The following is a 19,053-nucleotide window of genomic DNA, read 5'->3' as shown; positions in this document are numbered from 1 at the left end:
CGACAAAATGCAAGTTTTGTCCGTAGGCTCCCTGTCTGTGACGGGCAACCAGTCCATTATTTACCTTTTGATGGACTGACATTAACTGGCAACGAATCCATGCTGTCTCCCTGTGCCATGACACCGACTTTCGACCAGTCCATTGTACTTATGCACTGATATTGACAATCAGTCAATTGTTTGTCCTTTTGTGCCTGTGGAATCAGGGGCGGTTTTGCAGCAGCTGGCAGTAGACTTTATTCAAACGTTAATCGTTCTTCACCCTTCCAGTAGGATGCAGTAAAGTAGGGCAGAGTAGCATTTCAATGTAAAGTAATGAATGTCCGTTTCTAAGAATAGATCTTCCTCATTTAACCGACACATTTCTCAAACGGGAGACATTTCCTCCTCGTCTTTGTCATCTTCGTTCTTCAAACTCCCAGCAAGAAAGACTTTGTAATGCGACGAGATTGCTTAGTCTTGCTTCCCATCCACAAATATTTTCCAACTAAATCCAATAAAACAACCTGACAATATCCATTCATATTCTGTCAAGATTTAGTAAGTAGTTTAAAAAACGTGCGGGTGAATATGAGCGTTTGGCCAAAGCTCAGCTTGACATCAAGTTCATCACATACTTTCATAAATGCTGACTCTATGTAGAGTAGATTTTGTAATAACACGCGCCGGAAAATATCACTAGTCCTCACTCATTATACACACAAAAGCACACGCACACAAGTTCCCCAAACTGATTTAAAGTTGTCGTTATTTTTCCCGATTCTCCCTCGTAAAGAAACTTAGTCTTGCGTCTGTCGTTATGAGTCATTAAGTTCACAGGAGGCTGTGGTCATTAGGAGGATGCTGTTGCCACGACGACGTTACTTTACTCCCTCACTGTTTTGCTCCTGAGGCAGAAAATGTGTGTGTGTGTGTGTGTGTGTGCGCGCGCGCGCCTACATGTGTTTGTTTAGTCAGGGTATATTGTAGACGCCGCTGTGAGTGTTTCCTTTGTGTGTGAAGTATGTATTACACTCTTTTACTTGCGTGTGCATCTGTGTGTACTGTTTATTTCTCTCTAGCTTCGTCTGTGCAGTTTATACTGTATTTATGTGTGTCCTAATTCAGTCTCTATCCCCTTCTAGTCCTCGCACTCCTGGTCCCATTAGTTTCCCACTACTTTTCATTCATTGTTCTCTTTGAGTTCTAATACTCCTCTAGTCCTAGTCCCCCAGTTCAATCCTTTTTAGTACTCTGGTCTGAGTTCTCTTCAAACTCTCATGCTACAGTGATGGTTTCAATGTTTGTTTGCACTTCATCTTCTTTTATGTTACGTTGCAAGGCCATTATGTGACTAAAAATAGAAATAGAATAAAGCAGAATTCAATGAACGTCTCCTCTGGGGGGGAGGGGCCGAGGTGGATGAAGGGAGGATGCTCATGAGGAGGGGGGATGTTCTTCGCAACAGAGAAAAACATCAGCACTGTGCTGATGTGTTAAAAAAAAAAAAAAGTCAATTTGACCAACGTGGACCAAAACTTGAAAATACAGTACACACTATTCCACGTTAGCTCAAACATTTGGGTGGCGTGTCCGTCTACAATTGTGTGTGCGTGTGTGTCACTTCTACAAACAGTGACACCTGTTTTCAAACAGATGAGCGCGCGCACACAAAAGTTGACAAACATGTTGCGCACGCACAAAGAGGAGAAGGGCGGTCCGGGGGAGGAATTACATGCCTTGGGGGAGGTCCTGAGAGGGGGAGCAGGGCATCCATCACATGTAAAGCCAAGCCAGCCGCTCAAGCTCGCCACGAGAGCCGTGTCTGACGAAGAAGACACAGGGAGGCGCTGCGTGTTGTGAGTTTTCCCGTAGGAACACGTCAAAGCTTACTCCGGATGAGCGCGCGTGCCTCGACCGTGTGAAACCCGCCCTGCCCAACTTCAATCAACGTACTTCTGTCACCATGGCCGCGGGGGTGGCGGCATGGCTGCCGCTAGCTCGTGCGGCGGCAGTTGGTTGGATGCCCCTGGCCAGCGAGCCCATGCCAGCGGTCCCGGCAGAAGGACAGCGCGGGAAAGACAATGTCCTCATCCTTAACGTGAGCGGAAGCAGATTTCAGACGTGGCGCGATACTCTAGAGCGTTACCCGGACACTCTTCTGGGAAGCTCTGAAAAGGACTTCTTCTTCCAGCAGGAGAGAAACGAATTCTTCTTTGACCGTGACCCCAGCTTGTTCCGTCACATCCTGAACTTCTACCAGACGGGGAAGCTGCACTTCCCACGTCACGAGTGCATCGCAGCCTTTGACGAGGAGCTCACCTTCTTTGGCATCATCCCAGAAGTAATCGGGGACTGCTGCTACGAGGACTACAAGGACCGGCGGAGGGAAAACCAGGAGCGCCTCCAGGACGATGAGGACACTGATCCGAGCAATGAGCCAATCGTGACTGATTTGAACTTCCGGGAGTCCCTGTGGAGAGCGTTTGAGAACCCGCACACGTCCACCATGGCGCTGGTGTTCTATTATGTCACGGGGTTCTTCATTGCCGTATCCGTCCTCGCCAACGTTCTGGAGACGGTCCCGTGTGGGGCAAGGTTTGAATACGCAAAGTCCGCATCGTGCGGGGAGCGATATGCCTTGGCCTTCTTCTGCATGGACACGGCCTGTGTGCTGATCTTTACAGTCGAGTACGTTCTCCGCCTGGTAGCCGCACCCAGTCGCTTCAAGTTTGTTAAGAGCGTCATGTCGCTTATCGACGTGGTGGCAATCATGCCGTACTACATCGGCCTGGTTATGCCCGAGAACGAAGATGTGAGCGGCGCCTTTGTCACGCTCAGGGTCTTCCGAGTCTTCCGGATCTTCAAGTTCTCCCGTCACTCTGCTGGTCTACGCATCCTGGGCTATACGTTGAAGAGTTGTGCCTCCGAGCTGGGCTTCCTGCTCTTCTCACTCACCATGGCCATCATCATCTTCGCTACTGTCATGTTCTATGCGGAGAAGAGCTCGAAGGGCTCTGCCTTCACCTCTATCCCTGCCGCCTTTTGGTACACCATCGTCACCATGACCACGCTCGGGTAGGTGATACACACTTTCTGTTACGACTCTAGGGTAGCTGAAGCATGGCTCACCTAGTGGTAGGACACTCTGATAGTTTACTGAGACACTCACCCCTTAGTAGGTAGATGCACACTGCGGTCCATTACCCAGAGAAATGACCCCCTGGGTAGGTGATACTTGGCTGGCTGGCTGACTGACTTTTTCATAGGATTTCCTGGTCGATAGGGGATACTGAGTCTCTGTGTACTGAATGGCTACTTTGTGGGAGAAACCCCGGATAGGTGAGGCCAAAACTCTTGGGTAGGGGATGGTGACTTTGTGGTAGTACCCACAGGCAGGTGAGAGTGTGACTGTTAGGTATGCAATGCCAATTTGTGGCCAGACCCTCAAATGGGGGATGCGCAGTTTGCAGTACAACACCGATAGTGAGTCAATGAGTTATGCAAGGCTGACTTTGCAGTGACTGACTTGGGGTTTAGATGCTGCCCTAGTAAAGCACCGATGGTGATGTACCGTTTTGTCTTCATGCGGTGAATAGACAGAGCCACTCACATAGGGACGGGCTTTGTCGTAGGAAACCTACCTAAACGAAGCCAACTTTGCGATTGGCTGTTCGTTCGAGAAAGTGACGCACTCTGCTAAAGTTAATCTAACTTGGCGCACGCTCCTGTAGGTGATGCTGACTTTGTGGTAGTTCGCTTGAGAAGGTGATGCTGAGACACTTGGGAGGCATGACCATCTTTGTGGTATGCTTCAGATACTTGGGTCATAAAAACTTTGTTTGTAGGACACTCGTGTAGGTGAAGCCAACTTGGTGCTAGGACGCTCGGCGATGCGTACTTTCCGCTTGGATTCTCAGGTAGATGACAACTTGTGATCGTACCCTCGGGTGCTGCTGATTCTGTTGGTAAATGGTCCATATTGACAGTAAGATCCAATCGGCTCATGGTGTCAACTGGTGAACGCTGTCATGGTTACAGCAGGAAGAAGCGACCTTATCTCAACACTTTTTGTCAGCTGCACTGCCACTTGTGTGTACACGTGCGTGGATCATGTTTCAGTTATACACCTGCAGACGGGTGTCCACACGCATGTATTATTTAGTCCTGTGACCCGTGCTGTGAAAGGATCACCCCACGCGCGCGCACACACACCCACACACACACAGGGAGAAAAAAAAAAAAGAAGTAGCCTGATGCGCTGTTCACAGTGCTAATCAAATGAGCTCCTTAGCTAGGCTCTTGTTTAATTGTTTGCCTAATGGAGAATTCACAATGACTTGTGAAGCCGTGTTGTATCATCAGCTATGTTTCCATGGCAACATCATCATTACTCAAGGTAAAACATGCATTGCAACGGCTTGACCGGAGGGAGGGGTGTCACGTGTGTCCAGGTGCGATCCCTCATACGTATAGCATGTGAGCTCGCTCCATTACCTGGGCACAACGTGAGTGCACACAATTTGTTACATCATGTTGCACATGGAGTCACATGACTGTCATAGCGGGTGACGGTCAAAGATGGCCGTCGGCAGCCCATTGTAAGGAAGAAAGGAGGGTCGTGCATGTTTCCGCTAGAACAGTTTTATAGGAGCAGCGTAAACGTGAACACGATTCCGCCTTAGGCAACTTTTTCCAGAGGTCGCAATGTCGCGTACTGATGTATGTATGTTTTTACTCGGGTTATTCAAGTCATAAGTCAAATGAGATTGTGACATTGAGAACTTGTAATTGACTGTGCATCCAGTATAATGTAAAGTCATACATGTAAGTCTACTCGCTGCCCCATTTTATTTGTATACAAATTGTTATACTTACATGAGTTGTTATGTTAAAAGTGTTTTTTTCTCTCTCAACAGACATGTTGAAGCTAAACAAGAAACCACTTCAAGTAAAAAGCAGACTTTTCTTCCAAAATGGACTAAGTTAGAAATCGGTTGCAATATGATGATGACCGTGACGGATGATGCAAGTTCATTCAATTTTTAAAAAATGTTCTGTGACATTTTGCTATTATCCGTCTTGTAATCTGTATCGCGTCTTGTAAATGCAGAACCTTGGATTTACTTAGTCGTTTTTACTGCACGTGTTTTGGGACCCATAATGTTTTAGTCTCGCGCAACTCAACAGTTTCCAGTTGTAAAATGAGCGCTGTCTTTTAAAGACGTTCTCCCCTCGCAGAATCGCTGCAGTGAGACGCCTCGATTTTAATGTGAGTATGTGACAGCGTCACGGCAATCCCACTGAACTGTTAACATGACACTCGTGGGGTTGGCAAAAGAAATATACTACCCTTCTGTTTCCAGATGAAATTCCATTGGGATTCGGCCTTGTCGTTCTGATTGAGGTATTGAGACTAATTCTAATGAGAATACGTGCCGTACTTGGCTCCATGTGAACCCGGCCGCAAGAGCAAAGCTTTTCTCGCCCTGGAATAAGACCCAGTTATTAATACGAAACTCTGCATGTGTAATGTCTATCACACGGAGCACAAACTGGAATAGATTGCTTCTCTTCTAATGAGTTCATGCACGACAATGAGTGCGGTGCGTTTGGCTGTCCAAAACGGAGCTTTGGTTCCTCCGTGTGGGCGGAGAAGCAACTACAAACATTTCATAAATTGATGGACTGACCTGATGAATTATGGACCTTTTCTTCAGGTACGGCGACATGGTTCCAAAAACCATCATGGGCAAGATAGTGGGTTCCATCTGTTCACTGAGCGGTGTGCTGGTCATTGCCCTGCCTGTACCCGTTATCGTGTCCAACTTCAGCCGGATTTACCACCAGAGCCAGCGTGCTGAGAAGAGACGGGCGCAGAAGGTGAGGGACCGTCTACGGCACGACAGACCTAGTTGCTATCATGCATATCAGTCTTTTTCATGAAACAACTCGGTTAGTCATTTATTATAAATACTATAATAAATGGCCAAAATATGAGTAAAATAAACCATTTTACACAGTTACCAATATCGTGTTTTCTTAAATAATCTTTTTGATGAAACCAATAATGATCGTATTATTCAAATGAACTATTTTTATAGGTTGTATGACCTGGCGCCTGACTTGTTCATTAAAACTCTTCAAATCACAAATGTTTTATATACTTCAACGCTGAACGCGCGCATGTGTTCACAAACAGAAATGTCGGCTGGCTAGAATTCAAGCGGGAAAGAACGAAGGAGCTAGCGCTTACTTGCGCTACAAACTGCTGGCCGACGCCGAGGTACTCGTATGCGATGTTTCTCTGGCGTGATGGATGTTGGATGCTGATGGGCTCTTCAACAGTTTTTTTTTTCTTTCTGCCAAATGGCTCTGGCCCATTACAGAAAATTCTTGAAAGTTTTTCTTTCACTTCTCTAACATTGAGGGCACACTAGTAGAAATCTTACCGGTAACATTTTTTTTCACTCCTTCCTCCAACTGCTGAATGACGTTTCTACACTCTCGTAGCAATACCTGACATGCAAAGAGCACAACATCTTACCACTAGCGAGGTAAACTGTATATTAGCTGACAACTACACACTGCTGGTACAGCTTGTGAAAGGGTAGAAATGAATAAGAATGAATATAGTGTTTGTAGTACTCGGAGCATGAAGTACTCAAAAGGCGCCTAGTTTTGCCTCACTCGTACTTATGTTGTTTTCTTTCTCGCATGCGCTTCTGTGCAAAAGTAGACTCACAATATGGTCATGTGACTGTGACTTTACATGTGCGTGTCCCGAAGGCGTCCAAAGAAGCGGGTCAGGCGCTGCTGTACAAAGCCAATGCCAACGCCATGGCGGCGCATCATCATCACTTGCTGCACTGCCTTGAGAAAACCACGGTGAGCTCACTTTCCTACGGTGATATACGAGATTCAGTTATAGGGCAACAACTTATTTTCCCAGTTCAATTTTGTAATCTTAGAATCGATGACATAATTTTAAAAAATGTGACGTCATCTTTGGTACATCAACTATTACTACTTGTAATAAATGTTACGGTCATTGATTCAAACTTTTGTTTTTAACACCCTATAAGACGAATCATCTCATGTTTGTGGGGGGCCCTTTCAGCATGATACAATACAACTTCATGAAATACAGTACAGCAAAGCGCAATGCAATACAATACAGAACACACATAGGCTACGCATTACAAAATGATGCAAAATACAAAATGAAACTACAAAACAATACATCGATACTATATATACTTACTATAGCAGCATTATTCATCTGACAACATTTCGGAAAACTAAAAACTTGAAATGGAATACATGATACTTGCCGAGAAATGCCAAATACTCTTTGGCTAGCTGAGCCGAATACAATACAGTCAAAATTCAAAGCTCGCCATATTGAAGCGAACAAATACCTTTTGCGAGGCGGAAACAACTGTATGCACAACCTCCACTTTACCTCGGAGGGCCACCTTGAAAATATAATTTTAAATAAATCATGTCCCCCGACGTTTTTTGTCGTTTATTTTTCGTTTATACCGTACTGTACAGGATATAATAGTATCTCCCGCTCTAATGGCTCTGACCTATCAACCAACCAATCAAAGAACGGTAATGCGGCATATCTTTGAAACGCTGAAGTCTCCGATATCTGAAATATGATTGGTTAAAATAAAGACAATACAGTGTGAACGTTGAGAGGGCGTATTTTTTTTTGTTTTTTTTTCTGCATGCCAACCCAACCTGTTGAAGATGAAATCTGATTGGATAAGAAAGAAATTCAGTGATGGTGGGTGGAGTTTAGGTAATGTTCTCTGTAGGTGTATGAATTTGTCAAGTATCCTGATTTAATATGCTTGATCTCCGTCTTAACGATTTCATCATATTTCTAAATAACGTATGACTAGATAACCTGCTGCGTTTGCTAATGCTAAAGTCAATATAATATCCCGTTCAAACACGAATGGTATTCATTATCGACTTTGGGTTTGATATTCTTTCAAATACCAAATACTATCACGATCACTTGCAAATATTATGGAACTACATACGCGCAGGTAAAATAAGACTACTCAGTCACAAATCATTCACAATGGTAACGCAGAGTTTTTTTTTTTTTTTTTTTTTTGCGATAATTCCGCTGCAAATTCCTTCTGTTCTCGTTCAGATTACTCCATCCCTGCGCGATACTACACTGCCCCTAAGTGGCAAACACGTAATGTAAATCGGTATTTGTTTTTGGTTTTCAATTGCTTTTACCTTAGTATATTGTTTCATCGTCTTACTGATTCGTTTTTATCTACTCTTTCAAGTTATGTTTAAAGTTGAGCTTCAACAGAATAATACTTTTCTTGTAAGATTACAAGTTTCTTTTCATTGTCAGACATCTGAAAAAATAGGAAACTTGACCATCTTTTTCTAAACGTTATATGACTGTCTACATATAGTTAGCCGTTGTAGTAAGAAATGATTATAATTTTCAACTAGCCCGCCTTGACATTTGACTGTTTTCTTGTTATCACATCACACGAATGAATGGATCAGAACTTGCACTTTGTGGACCACACATCACTGAAGTGGAGCCACTCTGAGGAGATCTCGTTGAAGCAGGCCCAGTCTGGCTCATCCTCTTCCTCTTTCTCATCGACTTCGCCGCCCGCTTTAACTTCCTGCTGCGTCCGCACAAAACAGAGGAATTTGGACCCGCGCAAGTCCAACTCGGGCACCGCTCAAACTCCGCAACGGTCACTGAGGTAAAACTATCCGTAAACTTCTGAGCATCTATTCCATATCCTTAATTTCCAGATCAATGTACTGTTTTCTGGGTCTGGTCATGTGATGTGCGCAAGCCCACCAAGACAAAATAGTGACTTTTTACCGCTTAAAATAGCGACAAATATTTAATATCTCTCGAAGTTGACTGCTTCTTGACTGACTCGCCCAACTTCTTTCATAAGTCGCTCCTGTCTGAACGCCAAATTGGAGGAAGCTGTCCCCCTAAACTATGAGGGCCCTCGGGTCGCATCGGCAACCATCAGTAGTGCTCCGGCACCCATCGCCGGCCCCCAAAGAAACCTCTCCCAGACCTCCAAGAATGTCCATATTTCGGAGCTTTGAACTTTGACGTCGCGAAGTAATCCATGCGACAACAACCAAGGAGAGAAGTCAAGTTCATCTTTTTTGCGTGCATGCTGAGTATCTTCGCACAAAGCATGCAGACTAATAGCAAACTGATAATCAGCTCATAGTTCGGGTGTTTTTTTCTTTGTTTTGTTTTTTTTACATACTTCGATCGCTGTTAGCCTTGTTGATGACAGAATCTTCTCAGGTTCGAATACAAGTCAACTAAAGTTAAGGTGTTGATGGATTTTCTTGATTCAAGAGCATGGAGTGTGACACCTCTGTGGGAAGCGGTTTGAGTTTTTATTCACCATCCCTCAAATACATGTGAAAAGCCCCCGTGGAGCAAAGTTCCTGTTTCTTACAGCTTTCCACATACCTTCCAATGCATGAAAATGCTCGCGCTGTTTTTTTGTTTTCGTTTTCACCTATCGTAGTTTCAGATGACGAGAGTGCAAACGATTTTAGTTAAGCGGCCTTATGTTCCTGGAAAGATGCGATATGAATCAGTTTCAAGCGATTATGATATTTCTGTTTACAATGCGCCGTGCATCATTTTTCTGATTCATCACGTTGTTTGATCAAATCTCCTTATGAGGTTATTATTGTTGTCGATTGGTGGCATGCAGAACAGGTGTAAAGTGATTGACAGTGTGTGCGGTGTTGTGCTAAATCCCATCTAATAGAAAAATAAATGCCCTCATTGTAAGGCGTTGAACTTGTCCAGCGGTTTCCTTTCAGCTCGCTTCCTTTGCGAACTCTCACCCCTGGAAACATTCCTTAACAAAAGGAAATAATCGCAAAGAGAAGATCGCCATGACAACCACAGAGCGCTCTACAGAGATCTTTTATCCGGCACGGTGAGCGAGCGCACACGGATGAACCTATAAAGATATGATACAAATCAACACACATAAGCATACACTATAACAATTTTTATTTCATCTTTGATAAATTCATTGACGCAATTGCACAATAATCATGCATACAGTACCAACACAAATATACATATCGTACATATAATGACACAAAACCCGAGTACGTAAGTGTATGCTTCATACACCTCACACGCACTGCACGCGCGGTCAGTTTCAAGTTCCGATCAAGTCAATTCTCATTTCTCACGTGACGTGCTAAGACCCGCTTTGGAAGTGGCGCTGAGCAGGCGGGCCGTGAGCAAGCGTGACCGGACCGCCTCCGGCTTGTCCCTTGGGCCGCCTGCGTTGGTAGTGCAGCATCCAGAGCAGCGTGAGTGTCAGGGCCATGGCCAGGATCTGGGCCACGCCTAAGGCCACGCCCAGGAAGCGCAGCAGCCGCAGCGGCGTGCTGGAGCGAAGGAAGGACAGCAGCTTTGGACCGCAGCCCTGGAAGTGACAAACGTGACATCGTCCCGTCCTCGAGGTGCGGATCATTCTCACGACGGGTCGTCGCGTTCTTCTGATATGGCGATGATCATCTCATTCTCTCGGCGACATTTTCTCATTTTCTGTCGCATCGTCGTGTCATTCCCGTGTCCCGACGTCTCGATCTCAATTCAAACACGCTCGTCACGATGTTATTTATTGTCGGGCCCGAGGCAATCATTCCCGGACCGTGTCATTTTATCATATCACCTTGTCGTTCTTATGACATCGCATCCACTCAGGCTAATGTTAGGCTAAGACTTCATCTCATTGACATGTCATAAAATAATTGTCAAGCGGTGGCACGCTCTCGTTCTCATGAACTGATCTGATTTTCGGGCCGCGTTACATCGATCGTAACATCTCCTTCTCGTCAGATATTCTCACCACGTCGCGGTCGTGTCGCGACGTCATCGCTCTCGTGTCACGATCATCATCTCAGTATCGTGTCGCTCTCCAGTCATTACATTATCATCCTCGTGGGCTTGACGTTTCATTATCGCGGCGTCATTCTTGTCACATGAGGTTCTCATATTTCGACGTAATGAAATGGTGACGCGTGCTCTTCGTTGTCGCGTGCTGTCTTACCTCTTGACGGAGATCGCTGAGGTCGTGCTGGTGCGCGTGGCGAGCACATCCCGGATACTGATTGGAGCAGCATGAGTCAGGAGGCCACTCCCTCTCCGTCATCTCCAGCCAGTCAGTAAAGTAGATCACCCCGCAGCACTCAAACTGCACACACGTCTGATATGTTTGTGCACATGTCCGTGTGTGCTGTGTGTGTATTGTGAGTGAGTGTGAGCTAACGCACTTCTGTCTGAAAGGTGTTCCAGGTGTGTGTGAGCCACTGATGCTGGCGAAGGCCAAAGTTTGACATCCGAAACTTGAGACTGATCATGTCGGAGCGCTGCACGGAGGGCTGAAGGCACACACATGCACGCTAATAAAAGCACAGACGCTCCCCAACCCCGCACCCATCCACAAGTGTGCGCGTTGAGACACCTGCTCATAGGTCCACAGCGCGCTGGCCAACTCCACGCACAAGATGACCAGCAGACTTCCAAAGTACTGCAACACAAACCCAGAGTGCGTGTCTGCGCAATTGTCGGCGTGTCGGTAATCCGAGCCAATCGAAAGCCGCTTTACCCAGGACAGCATCATGAGGTCACAGCGCAGCGTGCCGCACACACCCAACATGGCCACCATCAGCAGGAAGCAGCACACCACCACCAGGACGGGATGGACCGCGGGGGCCAACGTCAGCATCGCTGCCTCCTCCAGTCTGTCGCGCACACATCCACTTGTGTTGTTGTTGTGTTGTTGTGGGTGCGTGCCGGCGGGCGGGCGCGCGCGCTAACCTGGTGTGAGCGGTCAGAGTCAGAACAGCGTTCAGGGAATCTCGAATCCATGCCGCCACTCCCAGAATGCACGCCGACATCAGCTGCAAAGGCACACCCACAGACAAGCGGGGGGTTTTTTCTTTCGTAGTGGGGACATCCCATAACATCATGCATTTCCCAGCTCCTAACCTTAACCCTTAGCCAACCTCAACCAAAATCCAATTCAAAACTACACTACAAGTTATTCTTGACCCCCAAAAAGCAACGCGACCCTGTGGGGGCCACCAAAATGGTCCCACAAGAGGTCTCCGCTTAGCGGTGACACCTGAAGGTTGGTCCCCACCGTGTACACACACACACACAGCTCGGGATCCGTTTCTGTTACAGAAATAACATTTGAGAATGTAAAACATGCCACACACACACGCAGACCACTTAAACACAAACTCACATGCTCAGGCACAGGGACAGATAAACGATACTTAAACACACTACTAACAAACGCACACGTCACTGGCAACCACACACACGTCGTAGAGACGCACAATGCAAACAACATGCAACGCATTCCAAAGACAAACGCACAAAATCTTACACACACGTGGCGGCAGACATACCACAAAAACAATTACGCGCACAAGACACAAACACACGTTATTTAATACTATCCATACTTTTGAAAGGGGACTTTGGAAAAGTTAGCGGAACAAGGCTTATTTTTGTGAAACAAAGCACAACCAAGTAGCCTACTTCAGGATATTCTTCATGAGTTACGTTTGACTGGTTCTGGACCGCAACCAAATCACGTGAAAGTGTGTCTGAAGAACACGAGTGGTTCGGAAACGGCAGGCTGTGGTCCAATGACATTGCACGTCTTACCCAGAAGAGCACATTGAGCGCGTAGAGGAAAAAGCGCACGCATCTCACGGCGTCCTGTCTCGCCATCGGACTCTTCGGACTTCAAAAGGTTCGGACCAGTCCGGCGGCATGCTGAGCTGGACCGAGACGGGCCGGTATCGACTGATGTGCGGTCAGTCACTCTATTGGGCGGAGAAAAAAAAAAGAGAGGAACAACAGGTGTTGCCCGCCGGCTGCAAACTCGTGAGTCGCGCTGTCCCTCCACTGCGCGCGCACACGCTCCCCAAATAGCCACCAGATGACGTGCGCGTGCACCGGGAAGGATGTCTGCTCCCGGAGGAGGTCGCGGGGGAGGAATGTGACCCCGGGTTCCTTCTCGTCGCTAGTCCGACGTCACAAAAAGGGGTTGAATATGCAAGAGCGGTGGCTTGAGATAAATGTCATTTCTGCAACTCTGCAACACTGAGCCTGAAACAGTTTGACATTTGTTTCGTCATTGTCCCTTCACATCTTTGTTTTGGAAAGACATTCAATCAAACATTCAATCAAACAATCAAAGTGTTTCCTCATTATAATGAATCGAACAGAAAACACAATATGCGGTGTCCCGTCCTGTTCTTCTGTCAAGTTATTTCGTGGTTGACGTGATGCAATGGTGCATTGAACAGTGATTAGATTTTGTCTCAACCTCAGATATGGGAAAAGTAAGAATGTGCGGATTTCTTTTTTTCACTAAATAAATCAACCCATATTTTATTCAAGCGTATCGCATGAAAATCCAGGTTTATGCTTTTTTATAAAACTTTTTGTCTGAAGAGAATTTTTGAGTTTCGGTGTAGTGTGGGGTTTTCAAAATCTTTTTCAATGTTTTTTTTTTTCATTTACTTAGTGTGAATAGAATAGTGTACAAGGAACGTGACATAATAAGCATTGTTATCGTGTTTGTGTTGAACAGTTTATTTTCGATGAATACGAAACAATGCACTTGTTGTTCGGTAGAGGGCAGCAAAGTGCACCGCATTATCTCATCTATCGAAAAAGACAACGAAGAAGTCATCCCTTTCTTCTGTGTCCACCCGATTACGCAGTCATCATGGTGAGTTTTCGACTCGGCGTACTCTTCTTTTCAACCTTAAACCCCCGCTGAGGCCAAATCGTAGTCTCTGCGAAACGTCAAAATCAAGCATGCGGACGCGGAATTTGGGAAAGCGACTTCGCCTTAGCATCTTTGCTTTCTTTAGCATCCCGTTCGTTGGCTACGCTAACTGGCGAGCACATGGGCGGTATCGGTACACCCACTAGCTAAATTAATCCGAATCACCGTTAAACGTTCAACGTGATTACATTTCGTTTTGGATGGCCATCAGTCTGTGTGAACGAATAGGTAAAATAATGAGTTTTAGTGTACATATTGTCTGTATCCCCAACTGAACGTTGTCCTTTGGCCGTCAGTGCTTCATCAAGGAATATGATGTAGAATAGGGATTGTCAAGAGCACACTTAACAGCCGGCTTCGGTCATGTGTAGGATTTTCTTTTTGCGTGATTTATTGACAGCAACACTTAGTCTTTGTTCGAATTTCTCGAAGCTTCTTTTGGGTTCCAGAATGAATGACGCCGCGTTCAGTGGTATTCGGATGAATCGACTTCGAAATGTTTTAAGATTTAGGATGGCTTTATTTGTATGTATCGTTTTGCCGATGTTTGTTGTGATTTGTGTCAAGTGTGATTTTGAGGATTTGGGTAAGGTCGCAACAAAATGCCGACGACTTGTTTTTTCAGGCATCCCTGTCCATGGCCCCAGTTAACATCTTCAAGCATGGAGCCGATGAAGAAAAAGCTGAAACTGCTCGTCTGGTTCGTACGGTAGTACTTTATAAGTTGATTAAAAAAATGCCGTAAGGCTCACGAGGGTTCCACGTTTTCCCCCACAGTCGTCTTTTGTGGGCGCCATCGCCATTGGAGACCTGGTGAAAAGCACCTTGGGGCCTAAGGGCATGGTAAATTCTTTTGTCTCCCAGCCTGATGTTATAATATCGTGAAACACAATTGGTGAATTGTGAACCGCATGCTTATGTGCATGTTGTGGTTTTCAGGACAAGATCCTGCTTGGCGGCGGCAAAAGCGGCTCAGTGACAGTAACTAATGACGGCGCCACCATTCTCAAAGCCATCGGCGTCGACAACCCCGCTGCCAAAGTTTTGGTCGGTGAGTGAAAACAGCTGTCGAGGGTAAGTGTGCGCTCCAGGGGTGATGGGTAGATGACCCACCTTTTGTTTGTATGTGCAGACATGTCAAAAGTTCAGGATGACGAAGTTGGCGACGGAACCACGTCCGTCACCGTTCTGGCAGCCGAGCTTCTGCGGGTAAGAATAAGCAGAGTTTTAGTATCAGGGGTCGCGTTCTGTGCACAGAAACATGAATTCTTAACTTCTTTGACCGTCTGCAGGTGAGATAAAATTGAAAACCTCGACGCTGTAAATGTTCCTGTCGACACTCTTTTTGACTGACAGGAAGCAGAGCTTCTGATCGCCAAGAAGATCCACCCGCAGACCATTATTTCAGGCTGGAGGAAGTCCACGCAGGTGGCTCGAGATGCGCTGAGGGAAGCGGCCGTGGACCACAGGTGCTCTGCTCTACAATGTGTACTGCAAAGCATCGTTGTCCGGCTTCTCCAATGTTAAAACATTGCGCTTTTCCCATCTGCGGGTGGCACGTTTCCTCAGCAACGACACGGCCCGCTTCCAAGAGGACCTCCTGAACATTGCGCGCACCACGCTGTCCTCCAAGCTGCTGACCCACCACAAAGATCACTTTGCCCAGCTGGCCGTGGATGCCGTCCTGAGGCTGAAGGGCTCGGGCAACCTGGAGGCCATACACGTCATCAAAAAGCTCGGCGGCAGCCTCACCGATTCCTACTTGGATGAAGGTGAGCGAGTGCGCCTGAAGCGACCTAACGTCAGCTCAGAGCTGGCAAAAGCGTTTGCGCTGCTTTTTACAAAGGAAACAACAAATGAAACTTGAATGTCAAGGCGCTGCTGTTTTCTTTGTCCAGGCTTCCTGCTGGACAAGAAGATCGGCGTGAACCAACCCAAGAGGCTCGAAAACGCCAACATCCTCATCGCCAACACGGGCATGGACACGGACAAGATCAAGGTCGGCGGCGGGGGAGGGACGGCGGGGTTTCAGGGGGCCAAGACGAACCCGCTTCGATGTCTTCCCGCAGATCTTCGGCTCGAGGGTCCGCGTGGACTCCACGGCCAAAGTGGCCGAGATCGAGCTAGCGGAGAAGGAGAAGATGAAGGAGAAGGTGGAGCGCATCCTCAAGCACGGTATCAACTGCTTCATCAACAGGTCATTTCTGTCAATTATTTATAAGTCATCTAAAACCTTAAACGAGCAAATATTTGAATTTTTGCTTAATACAGTTCAACTCAAATTACAATGTGGAATTTAGGATGATTTTTTTTTTTTTTTTTTATGAAAAACAAACCCAAAAAACTATGGTACAAAAACATTTTAATTTATTCCCATCCCCAAATAACCGAAAAACACATACAAATCATTTTATTCGTGAAAACTAAAATTGGAGTCGTCACTTCTGGGTGAAATCTTCACAGGCCCGGCAAGACATTTTTAGCGATTTTGGAAAAATTCTTCAGCAAAATTTTGAAGCTATTTTTACACATTTTTGTTAAGAATTTGTCAAGATTCAGTCTCGTGTGGGGACTGGTAATGATTAAAAATGGGGTCAATTTCTAGATTTAAAAAAAAGAAGAAGAAATTGATGCTATGCTATGTTCGTGTATTTGCGTACTGACTTTGCAGGCAGCTGATCTACAACTACCCCGAGCAGCTTTTCGCTCAGGCCGGCGTCATGGCCATCGAGCATGCCGATTTTGCCGGCGTGGAGCGCCTGGCCCTTGTCACCGGTGTGTGTCATTACCGTTGTGTCAAAATGCCCGCGACGCGAGTGTGTTTTTGATGAGTACGTGTGTGTGGCATAGGCGGCGAGATCACATCCACATTTGAGCATCCTGAGCTAGTCAAGCTGGGCCACTGCAAACTGATCGAGGAGGTGATGATCGGCGAGGACACGCTGATCCACTTTTCGGGCGTTGCTATGGGTACCGACGCACACACGCAGCAAGCCGTTTGAGCATTTTTACCTGCTTTTCCCTTTCTTGTCACAATTGTGTGCACTACCGTGATCCGAAAGCTATTTTGCAACGAGACATTAGGCTTTTCGACTGCTCCGCACGCAACGCGGGGTCGTTGCGTGCGGAGCAGTCGAAAAGCAGCTCAAACCGATTGCGTCTGCAGGTGAAGCGTGCACCATTGTGCTGCGGGGAGCCACGCAGCAGATTCTGGACGAGGCGGAGCGCTCGCTGCACGACGCCCTATGTGTGCTGGCCCAAACCGTCAAGGAGCCGCGCACTGTCTACGGAGGAGGTCGGTCGCACCGCCGCCGACTCTCTTAACTATCTGTCTATGTGAGGCGAGCGGCCAAGCCTTCGACCGACCAATCGATTGATCAATTCACCCAGCCCTCTTTCAGTAGGATTTAATTATTCATTACGCAATCGATTTTTGCAATTTGCTCCCCCTAGCCCGCAGAAAGATTGGGGTTTGCTGGATACAAACATAAATTGGAGCAATTTCATTTATTTTCCCATTTGAGAGCTTGGCTTTCTCAACGTTTTCCACCCCAGGCTGGTTTTCCTTTGACTGGAATGAACAGGATTTGACATCATATAATGGAGGACCCATTTATTGTTGTCGCTCGCTGTTAACTTACAAGGACGATGTGTAAGATTTTTGACCATTTTCATTCAAAAGGAACAGATTAAACATTTCAAAAACTTGCAAATAAACGTGTTCTCCGTGACCCAATAGTATGTTTTCAAATCTAACGGTAGGTCTCGTCATCACGAAATGATATTGCGTTACCTCCAGAGGCTGCCGTGTCTGTTATAGCTGCGGACAACGGCGAATGCAGCGGCTCCCGCTGCCCTAATGAAAAACGGTCTAAATTTTACACATTGTTCCTTTTAAATGTCTCGGTTACCCCTTTTTTGGTTGGTGGCGGAAAATAAGGCAACATTTGGGTTAATAGCTGCATCTATTTCAAACACGAAAAAAATCCCATTCAAAAGATTTTTTTTCTTCCTTCAACCCCTGCTCTAGACGAAATACAGCTCATCTAAAATGAGAATATTGTCGCACTGTGTGTTCAGGCTGCTCTGAGATGCTGATGGCCAAGGTGGTGAGCGATTTGGCCAACAAAACGCCAGGGAAGGAGGCGGTGGCCATGGAGTCTTTCGCCAAGGCTTTGAGGATGGTAATATAAAATCAATGTTTTTTTTCCGCCGACGGGCATTTGACCTGATCCTCGTCCTCCTCAGCTGCCCACCATTATCGCAGACAACGCCGGCTACGACAGCGCCGACCTTGTGGCCCAACTGCGTGCGGCGCACCAGGAAAACAAGAGCGCCTTCGGATTGAGTGAGTGACAATAACCGCCGTGCCTCCTCTTCTAGTGCCGCTTATGAGAATACAAATAAACCTTGCTAGCAAACCACTACACTGCTGCATCAGTTTCCCTACAAAGCCTGACCGCTTCATTCACCAGTAGCCTCTTACTTGCCTCCCATTGCTATTCACGCCTCGTAACGCAACGCAATGTAACATATAGCTTGGACTAGTGGCGCCGAGTTGTGTGTATGGATGTATGCTCGGATGGATGCAGGGGCCTTGTTAACGGTCAATTCAACTATTGTGCAGAAGTGCGTCACTGGGGACAAAGTGTCCCAAGTATTTGAGGCTGAAACTGGATGACCGTCGTGGATTGAGCGGATTTGCATTGCTTTCAGACATGTGGGAGGGCACGGTGGGCGACATGTCGGCGCTGGGCGTGACCGAGTCCTTCCAGGTGAAGCGTCAGGTGCTGCTGAGCGCCTCTGAGGCGGCCGAGATGATCCTGAGGGTGGACAACATCATTAAAGCTGCGCCAAGGTCAGTTGCCGGCCCGAGCCGGGTCTTCCCAAGTGAAGCCCAATAACGTTACTTTCATCTCGCTTATTTGCAGGAAGAGAGTCCCTGACCAGCATCCTTGTTAGAGGAAGTCCACCATCAACATGGAGCCCATCCTTGTCCTTCATCAGTCTGTGGACTTTGATAATGAAACGCTTCGCTTCCTCTGCTCTGTGTGGTAGCACTTCAGTGGCTAACATAGCTGCCTCTGCTAGCGTTAGCCGCTCAACAGCAACCTTTCTTTCCAGATGTTTTTTTCGTGACGCAAATAAAAACTAAGGTTACATCGATCGGTGTTTCAGTTTCGTGCCTATT

General features: G+C 46.6%; 3 protein-coding genes and 1 long non-coding RNA gene across 7 annotated transcripts; 2 read left to right on the top strand and 2 right to left on the bottom strand.

Moving 5' to 3' along the window:
* The first annotated feature begins 1,945 nt into the window (after nt 1–1,945).
* Nucleotides 1,946–9,819, top strand: LOC148405236 (A-type voltage-gated potassium channel KCND2-like). Of its 3 annotated transcripts, XM_088406462.1 has the most exons (7): nt 1,983–2,080; nt 2,177–3,057; nt 5,700–5,862; nt 6,182–6,265; nt 6,769–6,867; nt 8,530–8,738; nt 8,943–9,819. In XM_088406462.1, exons 1-7 carry the CDS (start codon nt 2,003–2,005, stop codon nt 9,100–9,102), a joined length of 1,674 nt encoding a protein of 557 aa, XP_088262588.1. In that variant the 5' UTR covers nt 1,983–2,002; the 3' UTR covers nt 9,103–9,819. The 3 variants fall into 3 exon arrangements, with proteins under 3 accessions (XP_088262586.1, XP_088262587.1, XP_088262588.1); XM_088406460.1 differs by having other exon boundaries at nt 1,946–3,057; XM_088406461.1 differs by lacking the exon at nt 6,182–6,265 and having other exon boundaries at nt 1,946–3,057.
* On the bottom strand, nt 5,684–7,550 carry LOC148405237 (uncharacterized). Its single transcript, XR_015864208.1, has 3 exons — nt 7,401–7,550; nt 6,725–6,881; nt 5,684–5,839 (listed from the first exon to the last, which is right to left on the bottom strand). It is a non-coding gene; the product is annotated as an uncharacterized LOC148405237 (long non-coding RNA).
* A 206-nt stretch (nt 9,820–10,025) lies between the features above and the next one.
* tspan12 (tetraspanin 12) lies at nt 10,026–13,037 on the bottom strand. 2 transcript variants are annotated; one of them, XM_088406697.1, is made up of 7 exons: nt 12,728–13,037; nt 11,867–11,949; nt 11,655–11,790; nt 11,511–11,576; nt 11,320–11,427; nt 11,097–11,240; nt 10,026–10,469 (listed from the first exon to the last, which is right to left on the bottom strand). In XM_088406697.1, the coding sequence occupies exons 1-7, from the start codon at nt 12,791–12,793 to the stop codon at nt 10,239–10,241; spliced, it is 834 nt and encodes a 277-aa protein (XP_088262823.1). In that variant the 5' UTR covers nt 12,794–13,037; the 3' UTR covers nt 10,026–10,238. The 2 variants fall into 2 exon arrangements, with proteins under 2 accessions (XP_088262823.1, XP_088262824.1); XM_088406698.1 differs by having other exon boundaries at nt 10,026–10,431.
* A 675-nt stretch (nt 13,038–13,712) lies between these two features.
* Nucleotides 13,713–19,028, top strand: cct2 (chaperonin containing TCP1, subunit 2 (beta)). Its single transcript, XM_088406826.1, has 16 exons — nt 13,713–13,802; nt 14,488–14,562; nt 14,640–14,705; nt 14,802–14,913; nt 14,995–15,071; nt 15,219–15,331; nt 15,432–15,634; nt 15,761–15,861; nt 15,932–16,059; nt 16,534–16,637; nt 16,713–16,832; nt 17,029–17,157; nt 17,943–18,046; nt 18,111–18,210; nt 18,579–18,720; nt 18,794–19,028. Exons 1-16 carry the CDS (start codon nt 13,800–13,802, stop codon nt 18,822–18,824), a joined length of 1,608 nt encoding a protein of 535 aa, XP_088262952.1. The 5' UTR covers nt 13,713–13,799; the 3' UTR covers nt 18,825–19,028.
* Nucleotides 19,029–19,053: the final 25 nt, after the last annotated feature.

This window comes from Hippichthys cyanospilos, chromosome 22, assembly GCF_059441005.1.
Source record: "Hippichthys cyanospilos isolate Australia breed blue-spotted pipefish chromosome 22, RoL_Hcya_1.0, whole genome shotgun sequence".
Taxonomy (NCBI): Eukaryota; Metazoa; Chordata; class Actinopteri; order Syngnathiformes; family Syngnathidae; genus Hippichthys; species Hippichthys cyanospilos.
Note: the sequence above shows the minus strand (reverse complement) of the source record. Positions and strands in the feature narration are given on the sequence as shown.